This window comes from Bacillus rossius (assembly GCF_032445375.1).
Source record: "Bacillus rossius redtenbacheri isolate Brsri chromosome 4 unlocalized genomic scaffold, Brsri_v3 Brsri_v3_scf4_1, whole genome shotgun sequence".
NCBI classification, from domain to species: Eukaryota; Metazoa; Arthropoda; class Insecta; order Phasmatodea; family Bacillidae; genus Bacillus; species Bacillus rossius.
The window spans coordinates 11,507,165-11,526,313 of NW_026962010.1; the positions used below are offsets into that span (position 1 = coordinate 11,507,165).

Below are 19,149 nucleotides of genomic sequence, written 5' to 3' on the forward strand. Positions count from 1 at the left end.
AACACGCATGTGGTCGTAGATATGTAGCGACAGGTCGTGCCTGGAAGACATGGCGCACGATGGCCAAAAATTTGGATTGTCACCTATGAAGAAACACGCATGTTATTGTAGAGATGTAGCGACAGGTCGTGCCTGGAAGACAAGGCGCACGAAGGCCAATAACTTGAAGGATCGTCAGCTACGAAGAAGCACGCGTGTGGTCGTGGAGATGCGGCTCACGAAGGCCCTCGGGGCGTGACCTTGACGCGGAAGGGCTCCGGCGTGCTGGTGAGGCCCAGCCGGCCCTTGGTGGACGGCGCGGGGTCGCCCGCGGGCAGCGAGAACTCGAAGCGCTGCAACAGCGACGTGAAGACCACGAAGAGCGCGTTGCGCGCCAGCGACTCGCCCAGGCAGGTGCGCTTGCCCAGGCTGAACACGCAGCACCAGTCGTCGCGCGCGAACCTGCCCTCGGCGTCGAGGAAGCGCTCGGGGCGGAAGACGTGCGGGTCGCCCCAGTGCTCCCGGTCGTGCAGCAGCGCCCACAGGTTCACGAACACCATGGTGTCCTGCGGCAGTCGCCTCCGTCTCACGCCCACACATTCCACTACCAGGCCTGTTTGCGTTATAAGTAGAGACCCGGAAAATTCGCGGGTTCAATGACCTCCAGGATAGACTCCAATATCCTCTACACACTCGGGCAAATGCCAACTGTTCATTGGCTGCTGACTTGTGAGTCGTCTCGACTGGGTGGCCTGTGATTCGACACTTCTATGAGTGAGGGTCTCTAATTAGCCCTCCGTCCTCCAGATTAACAGTGAACCAATGAATTGAATTTTAGCATAAAACGAAATGAACTCGCGAATTTTCCGGGTCTCTAGTTATAAGTATTTCGAAGAAAAGATTTTTTGCTAAGGTTTCTATAATTTTCGAGCGTTACGAAAATTTCGATCACATCAACAAAATAGTTAGGTATGTGGTGGGGGAACCGTTAGAGGAGGAGAATGCGTCAGCGGGACGCCACTCCAACGCATACGCTAGCGGTCGAATGGGAAGACGACGAAAAAAAAAAAGGGGGCACGTAGCATAGCATTCTATACGCTGTTGTAACGGCTGGAGTACTACTTAATCAACAAAACCTTAACTCATTTTTTTATACGAGATGCCGTCCGAGACCCACCAGATTTCCTATTTCTCCTTGGACGTACCATCCCGTGGCAGCCTGTTTTCAAGTATCTTGGCATTTACTTAGATTCATCCCTGATATTGCATCGCCATATGAACAACTCACCGGAAAAGCATAAACGGCATCAGGGTCCTAACATCATCATGCCAGTTGCCTCAAGCAGATTGCATCCGACTATGGAAAACGTATGTCCTCCCTATGCTTTTAATAAGTGCAGCTGTCTGGGCATATACACCTAGCTATTGCAAGAAACCCATACTTCCGCCTACAATAAATGTCTACGATCAATATCTAGATGACCCATTCACACAATTGTCACACTCCTGTACAACCCAGCAGGGGTGGACACACCAATCACCATTATTCACAAAAATGCTGAAAAATTCTTCCACAAAGCCAGCCGTCATCTAAATCTAATAGTCTCGTCGCAATCTCGTGGAAATTATGGCGTACACTCTCCCTATATCCATTGACGAATAAAATACTTCGTTCTGGAAGGCCCGCCATAAAATAAAGACCTGCAAACGTTCTGTCCACCACTTGCTCTTACTGGGGTGAAAATAAGTATAAAATCACCACTGGTTATGTTTATCATAATTCCATCTAATACATCAACTGCCCGCTGTCAGACCAAAAAAATATTTTTGCTGCTCGTTGGGTTTTTGCACAACATTTATCCAACAACTTTCATTTAGATGCACTCTATCATCTTGATAAACACATATCGTCACTTTTAATTCACCATGGTAAATCTCTATGAGTTGGAGTAAGTACACATTTAGGTTACTTGCAACTATCAGAGAAGATTAAATACAATATCTTGCAAGATACTGTTGAGCTAACGATGATTAGCTTGCCCCTAAGACGCGCCCTACCCTTACAACGAATGTAGAGGCGCAATTAACATGTATCACTGTCATACAGTTTAACCTAGAAACATTACTTTTCTTAGTAGTACGGCCGCAATTAATAAGTTATTATTAAAATCATTATATTTTAACATATAAATGTTACTGGCCCATGATTTACAGCTATTAAGAACAAAGAGGCCTAATTTAGTTTTACTACTCGCTTGCAAGAAAAATAAACAGTAACGATTTACTGGCGAGTAGGATACATTGAATGATTACAACAAATGATCGGTTTACTTTACTCTTTAATGTCACCATTCGAGCAATAATCGTGTTTTTAGAACGAGTTGTATGACTTATTATTTGAAAAATAATAATTGCGTTATGTGGACTGATTTGTGATGCTTCTGCTCCGGAATTTCTTGTTGTCATGTTTACAGTTTACCAACTACTTTCCTAGTTTTTTCCCTCCTACTTCTAGGGTTCGCCATCGCAACTCGCCTCCTTAGTTCTTCCCACCCTTTCACTACACTCAGCACTTGGTCCATCCGAACTAGCCTCTCCTTCTGCCTTCTGACCTTTAGGCTCTCCCACCTCCGTTTTCGCTTCTAACGATTCTCCTCTACTCTCCATTCACCCACCTAGCTGCTTTCCTCTGTACCTCCTCCAGTTCACGCTCAAGCACTCCTGTATCAGGGTCCGACACTGCTGTTGCGTACTTCAACATAGGGCGAACCATTGTTGTAGAGGACTTTTCCTTTGAAACACTGCCTCCTTCTCCAAGCACTCTTGATCGTCGTGTCCGAGCTTCAAGAGGTGTCACCAGTGTTCTACTGCAGCTACAGACGTTCATAATCCGCTTGATTCCAGGGGGATGTGTCTCATGAAGAAAGTGCCCGACCTGAACGGTTTGTATATCGTATTGGAGGTAAAAACCAAACTGAAACCTATGTTAATGTACATGCTTGTAGTCGTTAATGTAAGATTTGGTTTGGTTTCTAATAGGATATACTTTTTGCTTTATTAATTCCTCGCATAATGTAATTTCATTCTTACCCATTGAATATTCTATTTTCGTAAATATGGTGATCTATGTTTTCCTTTAAACAAAATGTTTATGTTTCTTTGAAATCTCAGAGGTTCCTATTAGAGTTGAGAGTATCTAAAATTACTTCCACTGAACTAATCGTATTTTTCTGAAAAAAGAATTCAAGTTTCTGACATCAACTAAGTTCTGAGTTTTGTTGATTACATATATATTTTTTAATAAATTACTATCGAAAATTTGTTATTATTCTAATCTGCTCTTGGCCAGTTGTTCATTTTAAGATATCTTATAGAACCTATAATTTATGTCATTTTGGTGTCCTAGGAAAACATGTTCACAATCACACAACCAATTCTGTGAGTGGTGTTCAATTGCTGTTTTCAGATTTTACCTTCTGTCCACCTTGAAAATGATTGGATCGTATAAATTTTCTAATTTTTATTTAAATTTTTAGTTCTTCATAGTTGGAAGTATAAGACCGTATATGTGATTTAACAACTAATCTTTTTCAGTTGTACAAATTATAACTTATAATATATCTCCCTAAATTAAAATGTGAATACTGAAATGCCCTACCTATAACTTACTGGTTGCAGCTACTCGTGCAAACAAGGATTTACGATTTTGAGCGTCCGCAAAGAAAAATTGTTATACACAGTCCATTAATTATAACACTGCTTAACAAGTACGCTCAACCAGCCGATTAGTAACAAATATATATGTAATTAGAGTGTTAAAGAATCTACATTGTTAAATTTGCATGGTGAGACCGCTTCTTGAGAAACAAGTCTTTGTTAAGAGCGTGTGATAACTTTCACCTCATTATTTCGTTTGACGTCACACACTGTTGAAATTGTTAGACCTATTGAATTTGCTCAATGAGCTGCTAAAATTATATTTTTAAAATTTTTCTTTTGTAGTAGCCTACGAATCAGAATTATTAAATTAAGTATAACAAAAATAAAACTTTAAAGGTTTTTTAGGTAAAGCTATTTCATAACAGTTTAACTTTCTTCCAGAAAACAATATTTTATTTGACTTGTTTTTAAAAATACTCACAATTTTGAATATTTTAAATGCTAGGTAGCATCCATATTATTTTTAATACATTATAACGTAGCCAGTAGTTTGCCTCTAAACCACATATGCTAATCGGCAAATGCACAATAAATATAAAACTCTCATATTTGACAGCTAATTATGCAAAAAAGCGTGTTACATTTATCTTTTTTTTGTTGAAAGTCAAGCCACTTTAAAAGAGTACAAGTTGAACAGCGTGTGATGTAAAGGCCAAGTATTCGGTGGCAGGTGAAAGTTACCGCGCGCCCCTGAGACAGTGCGCTGTGTTGCTACCTCGGGAATGGTGTAGCCCTGAAGCTCTGTCTTCTTCATGCACCTGTGTGGGGGCGGCACCGGCACAATGGTGTTGATGCGCATCACCTCCGTCAGCACAGCTTCCGTGTAGGGCAGCCTGCAACCGACACGCAACACCAATCGGACAAGCACCTCTCCTGGTGCCACAATGGAGCTACTTCTGCTCACAGAGCTTGTTGTTGTCGAACAGGTGTACACACACCTGCAAGACACGGCGACTTACAGTTGCCTCCCACTTTTGATTCATCACTCGTGTCTGTTCGTTCTCCCCTTCGCCTGCAGAGAGAATGAGCGGGACGATTGCCCCTAGCGAGCTCTGCCTCCTTCTCATTATACATAGTCGCTTCGTCGTTTCGATTTGTTAGTTAGCCTCCCGCCCAGAGGGCCCTTCCCAGATTCTTGCAATAGAGCAGTTTGGTAGACACGGCCGGTTCGTTATTAGGTTGTTTATTCGATAGTCTATTGATTTCTTGTGTTATTCCATTGCGTTTGATCCTCATAAAATTAGTATTAATGACTTAAGTATGCAGTATAATGTAAAAAAATATCGTAATTCACTGTTAGTAATATAAATAATTAATTTACATAGATGATATTTTATGATTACATGTATTGTGTATGTGAATTTAATAGTAAATTATTTTTTAACATTTTTGAAGTGACAACGTCTAATAAATCGATGAACGCCTGCTGCACGCACGAATAAGTGTCCTTTAACGCACATTGTCCCACTACGGATGTCCCACTACGGATGTGTCCTGTTATGCTCATTGAACGCATGCGTGGCATCTATCTTCCACTCGATTGGAACAACAATCGATTTGTCTTTTCAATCATATTTTCGTCGTTTGAATTATTAATATAATGTAATTTAACGATCGTCTACCGATTTGCAGCCGAGAAAATATTTTTAATTTCCCGCCTACCACTATAAGAAATAAACATGTCGGACTACATAGATTTTTAAAACTCCCATAACACAAAACAAAATTGGTATTAATATATGTATAACATCTGAAACAACAATTTGAATATGGCTTCGTGGCCGTGCGGTTAGCATCGCTGACTGCCAAAGCAAAGGTTGACGGTTCAGATCCCGGCCGCGGTAAGTTTTTTTTTGTACTTGTAAAAATAAATACGGCGCGCCCGACACTTCAAAAGTAATAAATATATTTTAATTAATGAACGCAAATAAAAGTAAATTTATTAATTAAATTGTACATTTCATTTCACTCCTTTGTATCCATACGAAATAGTGATGATTCAATAAAAATGATTCAATTTTATTCATAAATGTATGAGAAGGTAGATTTTATCATACAAAAGATAGAAAAATTAAAAAAAAATTCTTCCTCAAAGAATATAATATTTTTAATGCCTAAATGGTTCGGCTGCAAAAACCTATTACGGCTCAGTCTCAGGTCGAATATGATATTTCCCTTTCTTCTGGATCAATCATTTCATCAATGTTTTTTTATGACGTTGTCACGTTAAACTATCGTCCGTAAACCGACTTTACAGACAACCAATTTTTTTAGTAGTATTTTCAGTTTGATGCTTGGAAATTCGCGTCTACACTTCAAATTTGATTTTTTTTTCTTTTTTACCCAATTTGTTTTCATATTTATGTTATTTGTAATTGTATTTGTTTTATATTTGTATAGTGCCAGCCTATTTTTGACTACGTCTGTTCGCCGGCGCTTAATAAATGTATCAATGAATAAATAAAAAATAAATTATTGCTCACATTGGAAAAGTAGAGCGACAATCTAAATAGGAACGCCTCAACATATACCAACCCCGCAATACAGATATGAAACCAGTTGCATAACGACCAAGGCGTACTCTCTTTCGCACTTCATAAAGTTAGATGTCCTCATTTAACACTTACATTGTACTTGAGGATGAGGCCATGGAATAATATTTTTTAAAGAACACTTCATGCAAAACTATGCTTGCTGGGTAATCCTGTAAAATTAATAAAGAAATACCCAAACATGTAAAAAAAGTGCTTCGTTGATTATAAGTTTCAAGTATGTGATAAGTTAATGTAATAAGTAAATTTTGACCTAATATATTATTCTATTTGAAAATATCTCAGATCTCTCAAGGATAGATAAAATTATCATGTTTTTTCTTTCTTTACTCAACTTTTGGTATGTGAACTATTTTGATATGTTACTGAATAACTTTGAGACCATTTGTTGTGTTTTCAAGGTAATTGTTTTAACTTATTTATTATAAGTTCGTCCCAAACTGAAACCTCGAGATGTTTCGTTTTAAGTGTAGGTAAGTGATGACCACAGTTATTATTTACTAACTTACTATCAGAACAAACAAAAAAAAAACATTTTGAAAGTAAACTACTATCATCGTACTAACTTATATTTAAAAATAAAATAAAAAAACAAGTCCGAGACTATAAATGCAGGTCCATTGCTATTCGTTATTACAAATATACAGATAGATGAAAACAAACTAATGAATAAACCCAGGAAGCTATTTGAAGTTAAATAATAACAACCTAGTAACTAATATTTTAGTACTAAACGTAGATAATTGAGGAAATTTTAAGCTAACGCAACTTCGGCATGCTTTTTATCAGTGCGATTCAGCATTTGGAACATCTTTCTAGCGATATGTGATTGTAAGTTATGTAGTAAAATAAGCATAAATAGATTCAAAAAACTTTCTAATGGTAACCCATAGCATAAAAACGTTTTAATGATAAACTCTCTTAATCTGATTGTTATTAAACTTAGTAAATTCCCACTTCATCTGGCCTTGATTACAACATAGTAAATGAAGTTTTTAATATATTTTGAGTTTAAAAACATAAAGCTTACGATCAAAACAGTAGTTGTGAATTATACAAAGAACTATCATAGGATACTCCTCCCTACAATAACCTCAAAATATTAACAACCCCTTCGCCGAGTTAGTTCATATACAAACTTAAGAATTCTATTGACCTTACATGCCTACCCATACAATTTTATGGAGATCCAATCAACGGTTCGAAAGTTATCATGCATGCATACATATGCAAATTCGCTCAAGTTGATTTGGTGATATTGCTTTGCTCGGTCGATAAAACCAACAACTGTGACATTTCGTTTCGTTTCACAGTTTCATAGTGGCTATGTACCGGTAATTATGTAATTAAGGAATATAGTTTTCTTCGAAACCATGTACGTATTATATCCAACGTGTTTACTGGTAACTTACATACAGAAATGAAATTCTTACTGTTATGAACTACGTATATTTTGAAACCAATTAAAAGAATTAATACAATATTTTGACCTGATTAGAAAAAGCAGGTTTTAACTTCGATAAATAATAGTGTGGTTATTCATAATGTGGAACTCATATTCGATAAACTCATATAATTTTAAATTCTATCCTTATTCATTGTTAATAGAAAATTATAAAAAAATATTATTGTAGTCTTAGTATTAACAATTACACAATTATTTAATGAAGAAAATCGAGGAAATTAGTACGAAATTAGTACAAAAAATCGCTAATATTTATAATAATTAACAGACTTAATTAAAAAAGTATTCCTTAAAAATTTCTTATAAGGTGATGCACATAGTTTCAAATTACCGTGGACTAAATTATATAAGAAAAATGCATTAGTAAGTATAATGATGATTCATTAATAATTCCGGAGACTTTCTAAACGAACCAAATATATTGTAGAAACTGTTGATAGTAAAATTCTCAGTGGAAAACGGAATATTTCAATATTTTTTGTTATTATAAATGACACTCTAAAAAAAAAATAATTAAGACAAATATATACATTTAAAAAAATCTGTATTACGTATTAAGTACTTCAAAGTAATAAAATCTGCATAAAGACACAAGTAAAGTTGGATTGTTCGAATCTTATCATCGAGATCATTCTGTTTTCCAAACAAAGTTTTGTGTTACAAAAATATTAGACTCACTAAGATATACAATTTTATGCCAGTAAATAACTAGAGAGGTAACCTAGGCACTAAATTCAATTAAACTAAACTCGTGGAGCAAGATGGCGCATTGATAAAACTATTGTAACCCAGAAGACTGGAGTTTGTACACAGGTCTCACTATACTCATTTAAGTATTTCTACGGTATTTAGAAGCTACTCTAAGTGGTTTATTATAACAGATCTAACGAGTACAAGCAAAAAAAATCTGCAAGATAAAAAATAATTGATAAACATGATAGTAACCTCAAAAAGAAAACACAAAAAAAAGTCATTAAAACCCGGATCTCATCCATCATAGTTTACTTGGATCTTACTTAAGACACCACAAAGATAATTTACATTACCTTGGAGTATAGCACATAAATGTGGACTTTCTCCAAAGTTAGCGCTGTGAGATGGAACTATTTTAGTCTAGAGGCCCTGGTGTTCTACCTAGGGACAACTGTGAGATGGAACTATTCTAGCCAATAGGATCTGGTATTTTCTCTGGGGACATCTGTGAGATAAAAATATTTTAACCCAGAACACCTGGTGTTCTCGTTAGTAGGCACAGCTGTAAGATGGACCAGAGATCATAGCCCAGAAACCCTAGGGACAGCTGTGAGATGGAACAGAGATCCTAGCCCAGAAGCCCTAGGTACAGCTGTGAGATGGAACAGAGATCCCAGCCCAGAAGCCCTAGGGACAGCTGTGAGATGGAACAGAGATCCTAGCCCAGAAGCCCTAGGTACAGCTGTGAGATGGAACAGATATCCTAGCCCAGAAGCCCTAGAGACAGCTGTGAGATGGAACAGAGATCCCAGCCCAGAAGCCCTATGATGGAGGGGTCTGGCAGAGGCACGCACCTGGTCCGGTCGCCGGCGGAGGGCATGATGCTGCGCCCCAGAACGTCCTCCATCTCGCGCTGCACGGCCAGTTGCACCCCCGGGTACAGCACCATGTACAGCAGGCAGAACTCCAGCGTGTTGCTGACCGTGTCGGAGCCGGCGATGAACAGGTCCATGCACAGCACGATGAGGCCCTCCTCTGCGGCACACCACGCTCTGTGCACACTCGCTGTCGCGCACACTAGCCCTGTGGTACTTCCGAACCAGGGAGTGCTTTCTCGTTCTAAGTTATTATGTTGGACACACGCCATTTCACGTCACAGAGAACATCCGAAGAACGGACAAGAAAATATGAACACACAATCACACAAAAAAAAATTGGTTGTCTGTAAAGTCGGTTTACGGACGATAGTTTAACGTGACAACGTCATAACAAAACATTGATGAAATGATTGATCCAGAAGAAAAGGAAATATCATATTCGGCCTGAGACTGAGCCGTAATAGGTTTTTGCAACCAAACCATTTAGGCATTAAAAATTTTATATTCTTTGAGGAAGATTTTTTTTTAATTTTTCTATCTTTTGTATGATAAAATCTACCTCTGCATACTTTTATGAATAAAATTGAATCATTTTTATGGAATTATCACTATTTTGTATGGATACAAAGGAGTGAAATGAAATGTACAATTTAATTAATAAATTTACTTTTATTTGCATTCATTATTCAAATATATTTATTACTTTTTAAATGTTACGTGCGCCGTATTTATTTTTACAAGTTCAAAAAAAAATTTCGCACCTGGTATGACTCGAACCGACAACCTTACAATTGTAAATCGCGCCGTTGACCGCTCAGCCACGAATACATATTTGTTAATATTCAGTTTCATATGTTAGATACATCTTTATAAAAATTTTGTTCACGGTAGGGGAATAATGTTATTTCGTTTTAATAACTCGATTTTATAACAAATACGCATCCCAAATAAACCAAACTTATTTATAATGTGTTAAAATATTTTTTAAAACATTGTGCAAAAGATCCCGGTTGTAATTTGAATTATTATGTGTAACTGTAAAACACCATTGTTGGTTCAAAACGTATTTGAATATTCAACATTACTTTTAAATAACCGTACCGATTGTGCTGAAAATCGGTGGACGATCGTTAAATTACATAATATTAATAATTCAAACGACGAAAATATGATTGAAAAGTCAAATCGATGGTCGTTCCAATCGAGTGGAAGAGAGATGCCACGCATGCGTACAATGAGCATGAAGAGAGATGCCACGCATGCATACAATGAGCAAACAGGAACATCCGTAGTGGGACATCCGTAGTGGGACACTTTTTCGTGCGTGCAGCCGGCGTTCATCGATGTATTAGACGTTGTCACGTCAAAAATAAGCTAAAATCAGCCGATGTAAAATGTGAAATTTGTAAGCAGCATAGAAAATTCCGCGAAATTAATTAGTAAAAACATCAAAGCACAGACGAACCCAGCGGCCTTACAAAGAAAGGAGAGATGCAAAAAACAATGGCCTTGGACAACACAGCGATAGGCAGAGGAACTCAACGATGAAACTGAACAGATAATCTGGCTCGTCGTTGTCAGCCCAGTGATGGTGTTTGTCTGTACCGTGATGTTCTCATTGATTCCTTCCATGGAAAACTCTGTGCTATCTATACATTTCACATTCGACATCCTTTCTTCGGGGTTTCTCTATGACATACATGCAAACTAGCAATGGCGTATTCCACATTTAATGGTTTAACTCAATATTTTCCTTGCTACAATAATTCAAAGAGTTGTTTGTGCCTACCATGCGTGGCGTCAGATTACAACACTCAAAACTTGAAATGGTTACAATGGCTCCAAATATAGTTTACTACATATTGATTTAAAATGGTCCACTTAAAACAGTGGGTTTGCACAGTTCATCTCAGAGACTTAATGTCAACAATTTTAAATTGTAAACCTTATTTTTGCCCATGAATTCCACTCACGATTTATTCAACACGTATTTTCATACCTGTGAATGTGGTTTCTGGGAGATTCTTCTTGTTTCTGATTTCTTCCAAGTAAACATCTATGAAATCCCTGTGGTATCCCTCGGTAAACGACTTCTCATGCTCTCTGATTGATTCCTTTAAAAATAAAGTACAGAATATTTTGATCATAGCATGTGATCATAATAAATTTATAATTATTAGGTCTTAAATTATAAATCTTTAATAGTTTTATTTCATAATTTTAATATATAGCGCTTATGCGTAAAATATAACTGTTTATAAAATTCGTGACATAATATTTAATCGTAGAATTTTTTTTTTAAAGTAAACCTTAATCATTCTTGAATAAACAATTTTTTTTAGGTATTTATCACGAATTTAATTTTTTTTATTCCAGTGCTGGAAAAAATTTAACACTTTAGCACTTTACTGTTTATAAATAAAACTCATAATGTGTTAGATAAGCTAAGAAACATGATTTATTACTATAGTTAAAATATATAGGCTTATTGACTAATATGTTTGATAGTATATTTATGAGAAATAATTTTGTTAAAGTGTGTGGCTTGCCGCATAAAATTTATTACGTCATAAAACAAGTATCTCCATATCTATGGAAAAAGTAATATCTTCATTAATGTAGGGGTTAGATGAGCCGATTTTTGAGCAACTTAGCTGATATCATGTTTTCAGAGAGAAACCGTTTTTCGCTTCACTGAATTGTGAGAAATAGTCTTTCTGTTGTTATGTATTTTTGCTACCTGAGATAATATTATTATGCATGAATTAAATAAAAATTTTACCACAAAAATGTGTGTGAATTCGCAAAATTACTAACCATTCCCGCCAGAAAAATATTACTATTTAAACTCAATTTCTCTTAAATGGTAGCTACCTATTTTTTTTAAAAAATTATATTTAGTACTGACTTTATACCTGACAAGTTTTTTTGTTATATAATTTTTGTAACGTTATTAAAGCGTAGTTTTGGCTTTCACAGCTAATAATACATACCAGAGGCTAATGCGATTATGACATGAAATAACCAGATGACTGGTTGAATAATGATTAGCTTAAAATTAGTCAATGTTTAATCAAGCATATTTTGGCACAGACAGAAATGATGATACCAACTAACACATCTTTAGCAAGGCATGCTAGGCCAGGAGATTGGTTGGATACGGTGCCCATTACAGCCTTCATGTTCCACCTACAGGTTAGTGATATACTGCATAAATCAGTAAAAATCTTGTGAAAAGTTTGTTTTTGATTTATAAAGAGAATACGTTAGTTAAACCGAAACCTGTATTAATCATTCAATAACTTATTCATGAGTAACTTAAGTTAATGTACACGAAAAGATAAATAATGAAAAAATACAAACATGTCAAAAGTTTAAATGTTAAAACTTAATTTTTAATTCGATGAATGCAGCATTTGTAATTTTCATTAAAGCAAAATATTTCCAGCAAACAATACGATAGCAAAAAAAAAGTGTTTCAACTATACTTGTTACGATAAAAATCAAATATTCATAATTAAATAACAGCACAGTTATCTCTATGGAGTTTGTAACAAATGTGATCATTTAATTTTTTAATTCTAGCTGATAGGTTTAAAATAAATTAGTAACCAGGGATTCTACCATAAATTAAAATACACAACATAGATAAGATATAAATTAGAAACACGCAAGAAAAGTTTTTTAAGTTATGCTTATATTATGTTAAGTGTTTCTAAACGGTGACAGTTCTAATATGTGTGTTTATTAGCCATGGCAGTTTTAAGTTGCGTGTTTCCAAGAAATGATTTTCTAAATAATGACAGTCATTAATTGTGATTTCCTAATTTATGGCTATTTTAAAATATATTTCATAAGCCATGATTGTTCTAAATTATATCATTCTAAGTTATGATCGCTTTACTTATGACGATTCAAGAATTTATTGTTATGACTTTTAAGTTGCAACTTTCTAAATAATGTGTAGATCCTCAAAAAACAAATTTGGGCAGATGAAAAAATTCTCCGTTTACAGGAAGATTCTAAATTATTGCTTGTAAAAATTCCTTGTGTTGCAGGCATTTTTACACGACATCTGAAACCTGTTTTTTGTTGTTCGTATATTGACAATAAGGGAGGATTGTGAGAAAATATATTCTGTTTTTAGAGTTATAAACAACTTGTTTTATACTTCAACAAACATTTTTGGAAGCCAATACTTAGCATATACTTTCATCACCTTCTTGCCACACTCCTAAATAGCATTTTCACGAGATAAGTGACCAGAGACATGTGTCAAGTGAGTTGAATCTGTTGCCATTTTGAAAAAACACACATATTGCTAACACGTTACAACTAATTCTAATGAAACCTAACATGCATAAACCAACTTCAGCAGAAACCGAATTCAAACTCAGACATTTTAATAATAATTACGAGAGGGTCCCAAAAATAACTGGAATAGTCATGTTGCGCATCATGTACTTTAATGAACCGGCTTTTGCCGCTAGGGAGCTGTTGTAGGACCTCTCTTGAGTCAGTATTCAAAGTGGCGTCAACCGAAAACGACGAGTGTGGTTTCACTGGCAGTTCTGTGTGTGTGTCTTTAGTGCACTCGTGACGCGAAAAAAAGACCGATTCTCACGAACAAATTGAAGTTTTCACTGATTTCTTGCCGAGTCAAAAAACAGAAATTCACAGCCGTACGAGAAGCAGCCATTTTTTTTTTTTCGTGTCACGAGTGCACTTTAGACACAAACACACACAGAACTGTCACAGAAACCACTCTCTTTATTTTCGGGTGACGCCATTTGGCAGACTAACTCAGGACAAGTCCTGCAACAGCTTCCTAGTAGTGAAATCTGGTTAATTCAAGTACATGATGCAAAACATTACTATTCCGTTCTTTTGGTCTCCCTTCGTACAATGAGTCATTGAACTACATTTCTTAATATGTGGCAAGCATAACATGACGTTTACCCGAGGGTGAACCTGCTATTTTCCAAAATGGTTCGGAACCCACCATAATGTTCATGATGCCATCACCTCAATGCTATGCATTATCGTACGTAATAAAATCTTATCAAAATTAAAAATAATTTTATACATTTGACAACGCTTACTGTGGTAGACCTACAGAATTTACTGTTATTTTGCATAAGTGCGTCTTCTGTGAAAAAAAAATTGGTTGTCTGTAAATTCGGTTTACGGACGATAGTTTAACGTGACAACGTCATAACAAAACATTGATGAAATGATTGAATACTTTAATGAATAAAATTGAATCATTTTTATTTTAATAATAAAAGAATAAATACTTGAAATTATAATAGTAATCAGATTTTTAAAACGAAATAATAATTAACATTTATTGCTGTAATTGTTGTTGTAATAAGCAATGAAAACCACATTAACTTTTCACTTCACTTTATAAACAGTCGACGAAATAGTTCTCGTGTAGATGATTTGTAATTAATTTTAAAAACGGGTGTTTAGCTATAAAGTTTAAATTTAATTATGAACAAGTTTTCATATAAATAAACTAAAATCAAATATCTATCATCAATTATATGAATCACCATAATTTTTTAGTCAATTTTAACATAACCTATTATTACTGCACTCGCCGACAGATGCTACTATTTATAAGAATAAAAAAATAAATACTTGAAATTATACCAGTAATCAGATTTTTAAAATGCAAAATTAATTAACCTTTATTGCCGAAATTGTTGTAATAAGCAATGAAAACCACGTTAACTTTTCGTTTAAATATAATTATGAACAAGTTTTCATATAAATAAATTTTAATCAAATATCTAAAATAACCTATTATTACTGCACTCGTCGACAGATCTACTTTTTTAAGAATAAAAAAAATAAATACTGGAAATTATACTAGTAATCAGATTTTTAAAATGCAAGAATAATTAACCTTTATTGCCGAAATTGTTGTTGTAATAAGCAATGAAAACTTCAGATTAAAATTCGTCGAGAATATTTTACGTTTTAATGTTTTCCAGTTCTCAAAATGATATGCAATTGTGGTCCCGCAATTGTATTTATAATTCATTAATAATAACGCCCCTCGCGATAAACAAAGGAAAATATGTAATAACCAGTGCCTGGTTCCCGCAACAGCTAATAGATAGCACGATTCGTTCGGTTCGCGTCCGTCACCGTAGATGGCAGCACTGTACGAGAATAATATTATTTCCCAAACTTATTTATAATGTTACAATATATTTAAAAAGATTGTGCAAAAGATTCCGAGTGTAATTTGAATTATTATGTGTAACTGTAAAACACCATTGTTCGTACAAAAACGTATTTGAAAATTCAACATTACCTACTTTTAAATAACCGTACCGTGAGTGCTGAAAATCGGTGGACGATCGTTACATTACATAATATTAATAATTCAAACGACGAAAACACGAATGAAAAGTCAAATCGATGGTTGTTCCAATCGAGTGTAAGAGAGATAGATGCGGCGCAAGCGTACAATGAGCATAACGGGACTCATCCATAGTGGGACAATGTGCGTTACGGGACACTTTTTCGTGCGTGCAGCCGGCGTTCATCGATTTATTAGACGTTGTCACGTCCAAAAAAAAATTGTTAAATGGACTTTAGGGTTGAACAGGTAACGTTGGCGACACATGAAATAATAAACCATATTTTGCAAGACAATCTGGTAACATAAACACAAACAGGTACAGTAGCACCTACGCGCAGCATGCCCTGCAGCCCGTGCACGTACTCCATGCCCTCCTCGTAGCCCGACCACCGGGGGATGACGAAGCGCAGGAAGGGGAACACGTTGACGAGCACGCCGCCCGGCACGTCGGAGCGGAACGACTTGTACACGTAGCCGAGGATCTCCTGGAACTGCGAGTCCTCGTACGAGAACCGCCTGCCGGCCACGATGGTCCACAGCAGGTTCACGATGGCCTGGTTGAACATCCTGGAGACCTGCGGCACCAGGAGGGAGGTCACACGGCCACTGGCTACCAGGAGCTGGTATCACCCGTTAGTGGCAAAGAGATGCAGACATCTTGTATGAAGATACAGCCATTTGTTAGTAAGAGTCGGTATCACCCGTTCATAGCAAAGGGATACAACCATTTTATAGGAAGGGGTGAATTCAGCCAATTGTTAGCAAGAGCTGGAAACACACATTTGTAGCAAAGGGACACAACCATTTTCTACTGTGCCGTTAATCATAATTTTCGGGGACAAGTTTTGATTTTTAAGTTTAATTTTTCATTTTCAAAGAAGGAAACAAAAAAAAACAAAGCTGCATTTTGAATTTCATTTAATTTTGATTCCATTACTGTACTCTCCGACGTAATCTTGTGCAACCCAGTGCACCTGCGCTTGTTCGCAGGCCCAATCAGATACTTTTGCTGACGATTAGTTATCGCAGCACCTCGACCGCAGTTTGCATCACGTTTTCTCCCTGTAACAGTATGACTTTTCGTGCTAGCGAACGCAAAACCAAGCCCAACGCTAGCAACTTTCATTTCTCGGAGGCAAGCATGGGTAAGCGGTTTGGCGGCACGTCGAGGAGCATATTACAGTCCTTGGCGACGCCTCGGGACAATCCACACGACTCTTTTCCCAGACGACATAGCAAGTTATGACCCCCCTTCCCTCATCTACCCCCTGTGGCTTCTTGGGAACTTCAACCCTGAACATCGACCTCATGTGAACCCGCGCAGAGTACATGGTCTCTCCAAGGACATACGCCCTTGTCTAACAGAGCCCTCAGCGAAGCCTAGCAGCGGCAAAAATCCCTAACCTAGCTCTGTCCTCTGGTTGCGAGTGCGCCCAGTGCACTCTCGCGGACGTTTCTGTGAACTTCCTGCCAGTTACTTCTCTTGGCCGCCAGAGCGCTCTACTTATTCCTCTCATAGGAGACAGCTTTTCATAATCGACTTTGGAAGCAGTCGCAGTGCGATTGTAACCTTAGTTCACACGCGACCGTGGTGAGCGTGCGGAGAGCGCTTTTTCCGTTTGCTTAGCCCTTCGAGGATCTTCGTGTAACTTGGGAACCTTTCGGTCCGGACGCTAAAGTCTCCCCCCCACCATTTGATTGAATTATTCCTTTTAATTAAGAGATGCGGCCCTCTCGGGGACACTTTGCGTCGCGATTCCAGACGGACTTCATTAGATTATCGGTGGATCGGCGAGACGCACAGATTGATTTCTGTCCGGCCGTAACCGAAGATGTTTTCAGTTAGACAAGGGATGCTATCCCTAAAAATTTCTTTAAGTAGTTGAGTCCGTCTGTACACAGCATAGTAGTTATTATTTTAATAATTTTTTTTGAAACTAAGGAAACGCCCACGACTCCCGCGATCTTCAGATCCGGACGTGCTACGCTTCGGGCCCTAGAAGCTACCTTCCCTGTCTGGTGAATTCCTATCAGTTTTATTCCCCGACCTCCCCTTATCTTTTTGCAGGCATTTTCTGCCGAGTTGGCTAACTGTCTGTGTACCAGTTCTGATCATGTTTGATTCGGACTGTTCACAGACAGGTCCAAGAGCCGGATGCGGACCTAGCCGCATTTTCGCACACTCCCTCTCCAACAAACAGGCGTCCTGACGCCATGTTGCCTGCTGAACTCCGGCCAGCGAGCATCTGATCTCCGGTCCTACAATATTCATGAAACTTTGGAATAACATTTAAATTACTACGTTTGAACTGATAAGAACTATATATAACTTTCGTTCTGGACTTTAAGAACTTACATTGGGATTGTTTGTGCCTCTTCGTATTTTTTAAATTATTATTTTTTTAAATATTAAATGAAACCTTTAATAATCTAATTAGGGCCGGCCCGTATTTTAACATATCCAAGAGCGTTTTTAATTATGTAATTAAAATTATATTTTTACGCATTTTAATACCTTTTATATATTTGTCTCTCATTCAACTGTTATAAGTTTCATAATTTAAATAAATATAGAGTAGGAATTAATTATATTCAGATGGAATCACACCTTGTTTCTGTTCATTCCTCATGTCCTTGTGAAACTAAAAGGTCCACTGTTACAGCAGTGTGTAATGTAAATGGTAGTATTTATGTATTTAATCATATTTACCTACACTGCCACAACGTAACCATACACCAATTTTATAGCGAGTGTTAGAAACACTCATTTATAGCAAAGGGATGCAGTCATTTTCTAGGAAGGGGCGAATACAGCCATTTGTTAGCAAAAGCTGGACGCAACCATTCATAGCAAAGATAAACAGCCATATTCTATGAAGGGGTAAACACAGCCATTTTATGGCAAGAGAATGTAACACTCATTTGTAGGAAAGGGGCACAGCCATTTTATAGGAAGGTTTAAATAAAGCAATTTTCTAGCAAGAGTTAGAAACAATAATTCATATCAAAGGGTTAAAGCCTATTTTTTATTTTAGAAGGGGTTTGGATACAGCCATTCATTGCGAAGGGTGGAAACAGTAATTTTTATGAAATGGAAGGCAACTATTTCTCTTTAAGTATCTGGCCTATTGGTTAAGTGGTTAGAGCTTCTGGCTGATGATCCAATGGATAAATTCCAAGCCGGGTTAGGGATATTTCAACTCTGGAAAGTTTCCTCCCTGGGTTCAAGAATGGCCGCCGAGGGGTGAATCAACCGCCAGATTGTGGAATACAATGGCGAGATGCTGTAGTATCATCTCGCCTAGTACGCCACAGTCAAGAAGTGTCCATATGAATTCCAACCAGCCCATATTCTTAAAAATCATTATTTTAAAATTTTTCCGAATTTTTGGTTTAGTTTTTAAAGATTTTCAAGATGGCCACTAAGACGGCCGACAAGATGGTGGTCGGTAAGGAATCAGTGATCTAGGGTTTGGTTAGATT

General features: G+C 36.9%; 1 protein-coding gene across 1 annotated transcript in view; it reads right to left on the reverse strand.

Annotated features, from left to right (window-relative positions):
• Nucleotides 1–200: 200 nt before the first annotated feature.
• Nucleotides 201–19,149, reverse strand: part of LOC134541570 (methyl farnesoate epoxidase-like) — a 60,893-nt gene continuing 41,944 nt past the window's right edge. Inside the window, exons 5-9 of the mRNA XM_063385085.1 lie at nt 15,999–16,241; nt 11,287–11,401; nt 9,264–9,444; nt 4,415–4,532; nt 201–545 (exon numbers count right to left, since the gene is read on the reverse strand). Coding sequence (XP_063241155.1) covers nt 216–545; nt 4,415–4,532; nt 9,264–9,444; nt 11,287–11,401; nt 15,999–16,241 — 987 coding nt within the window. The 3' untranslated portion in view covers nt 201–215. The remainder of the gene's footprint in view (nt 546–4,414; nt 4,533–9,263; nt 9,445–11,286; nt 11,402–15,998; nt 16,242–19,149) is intronic.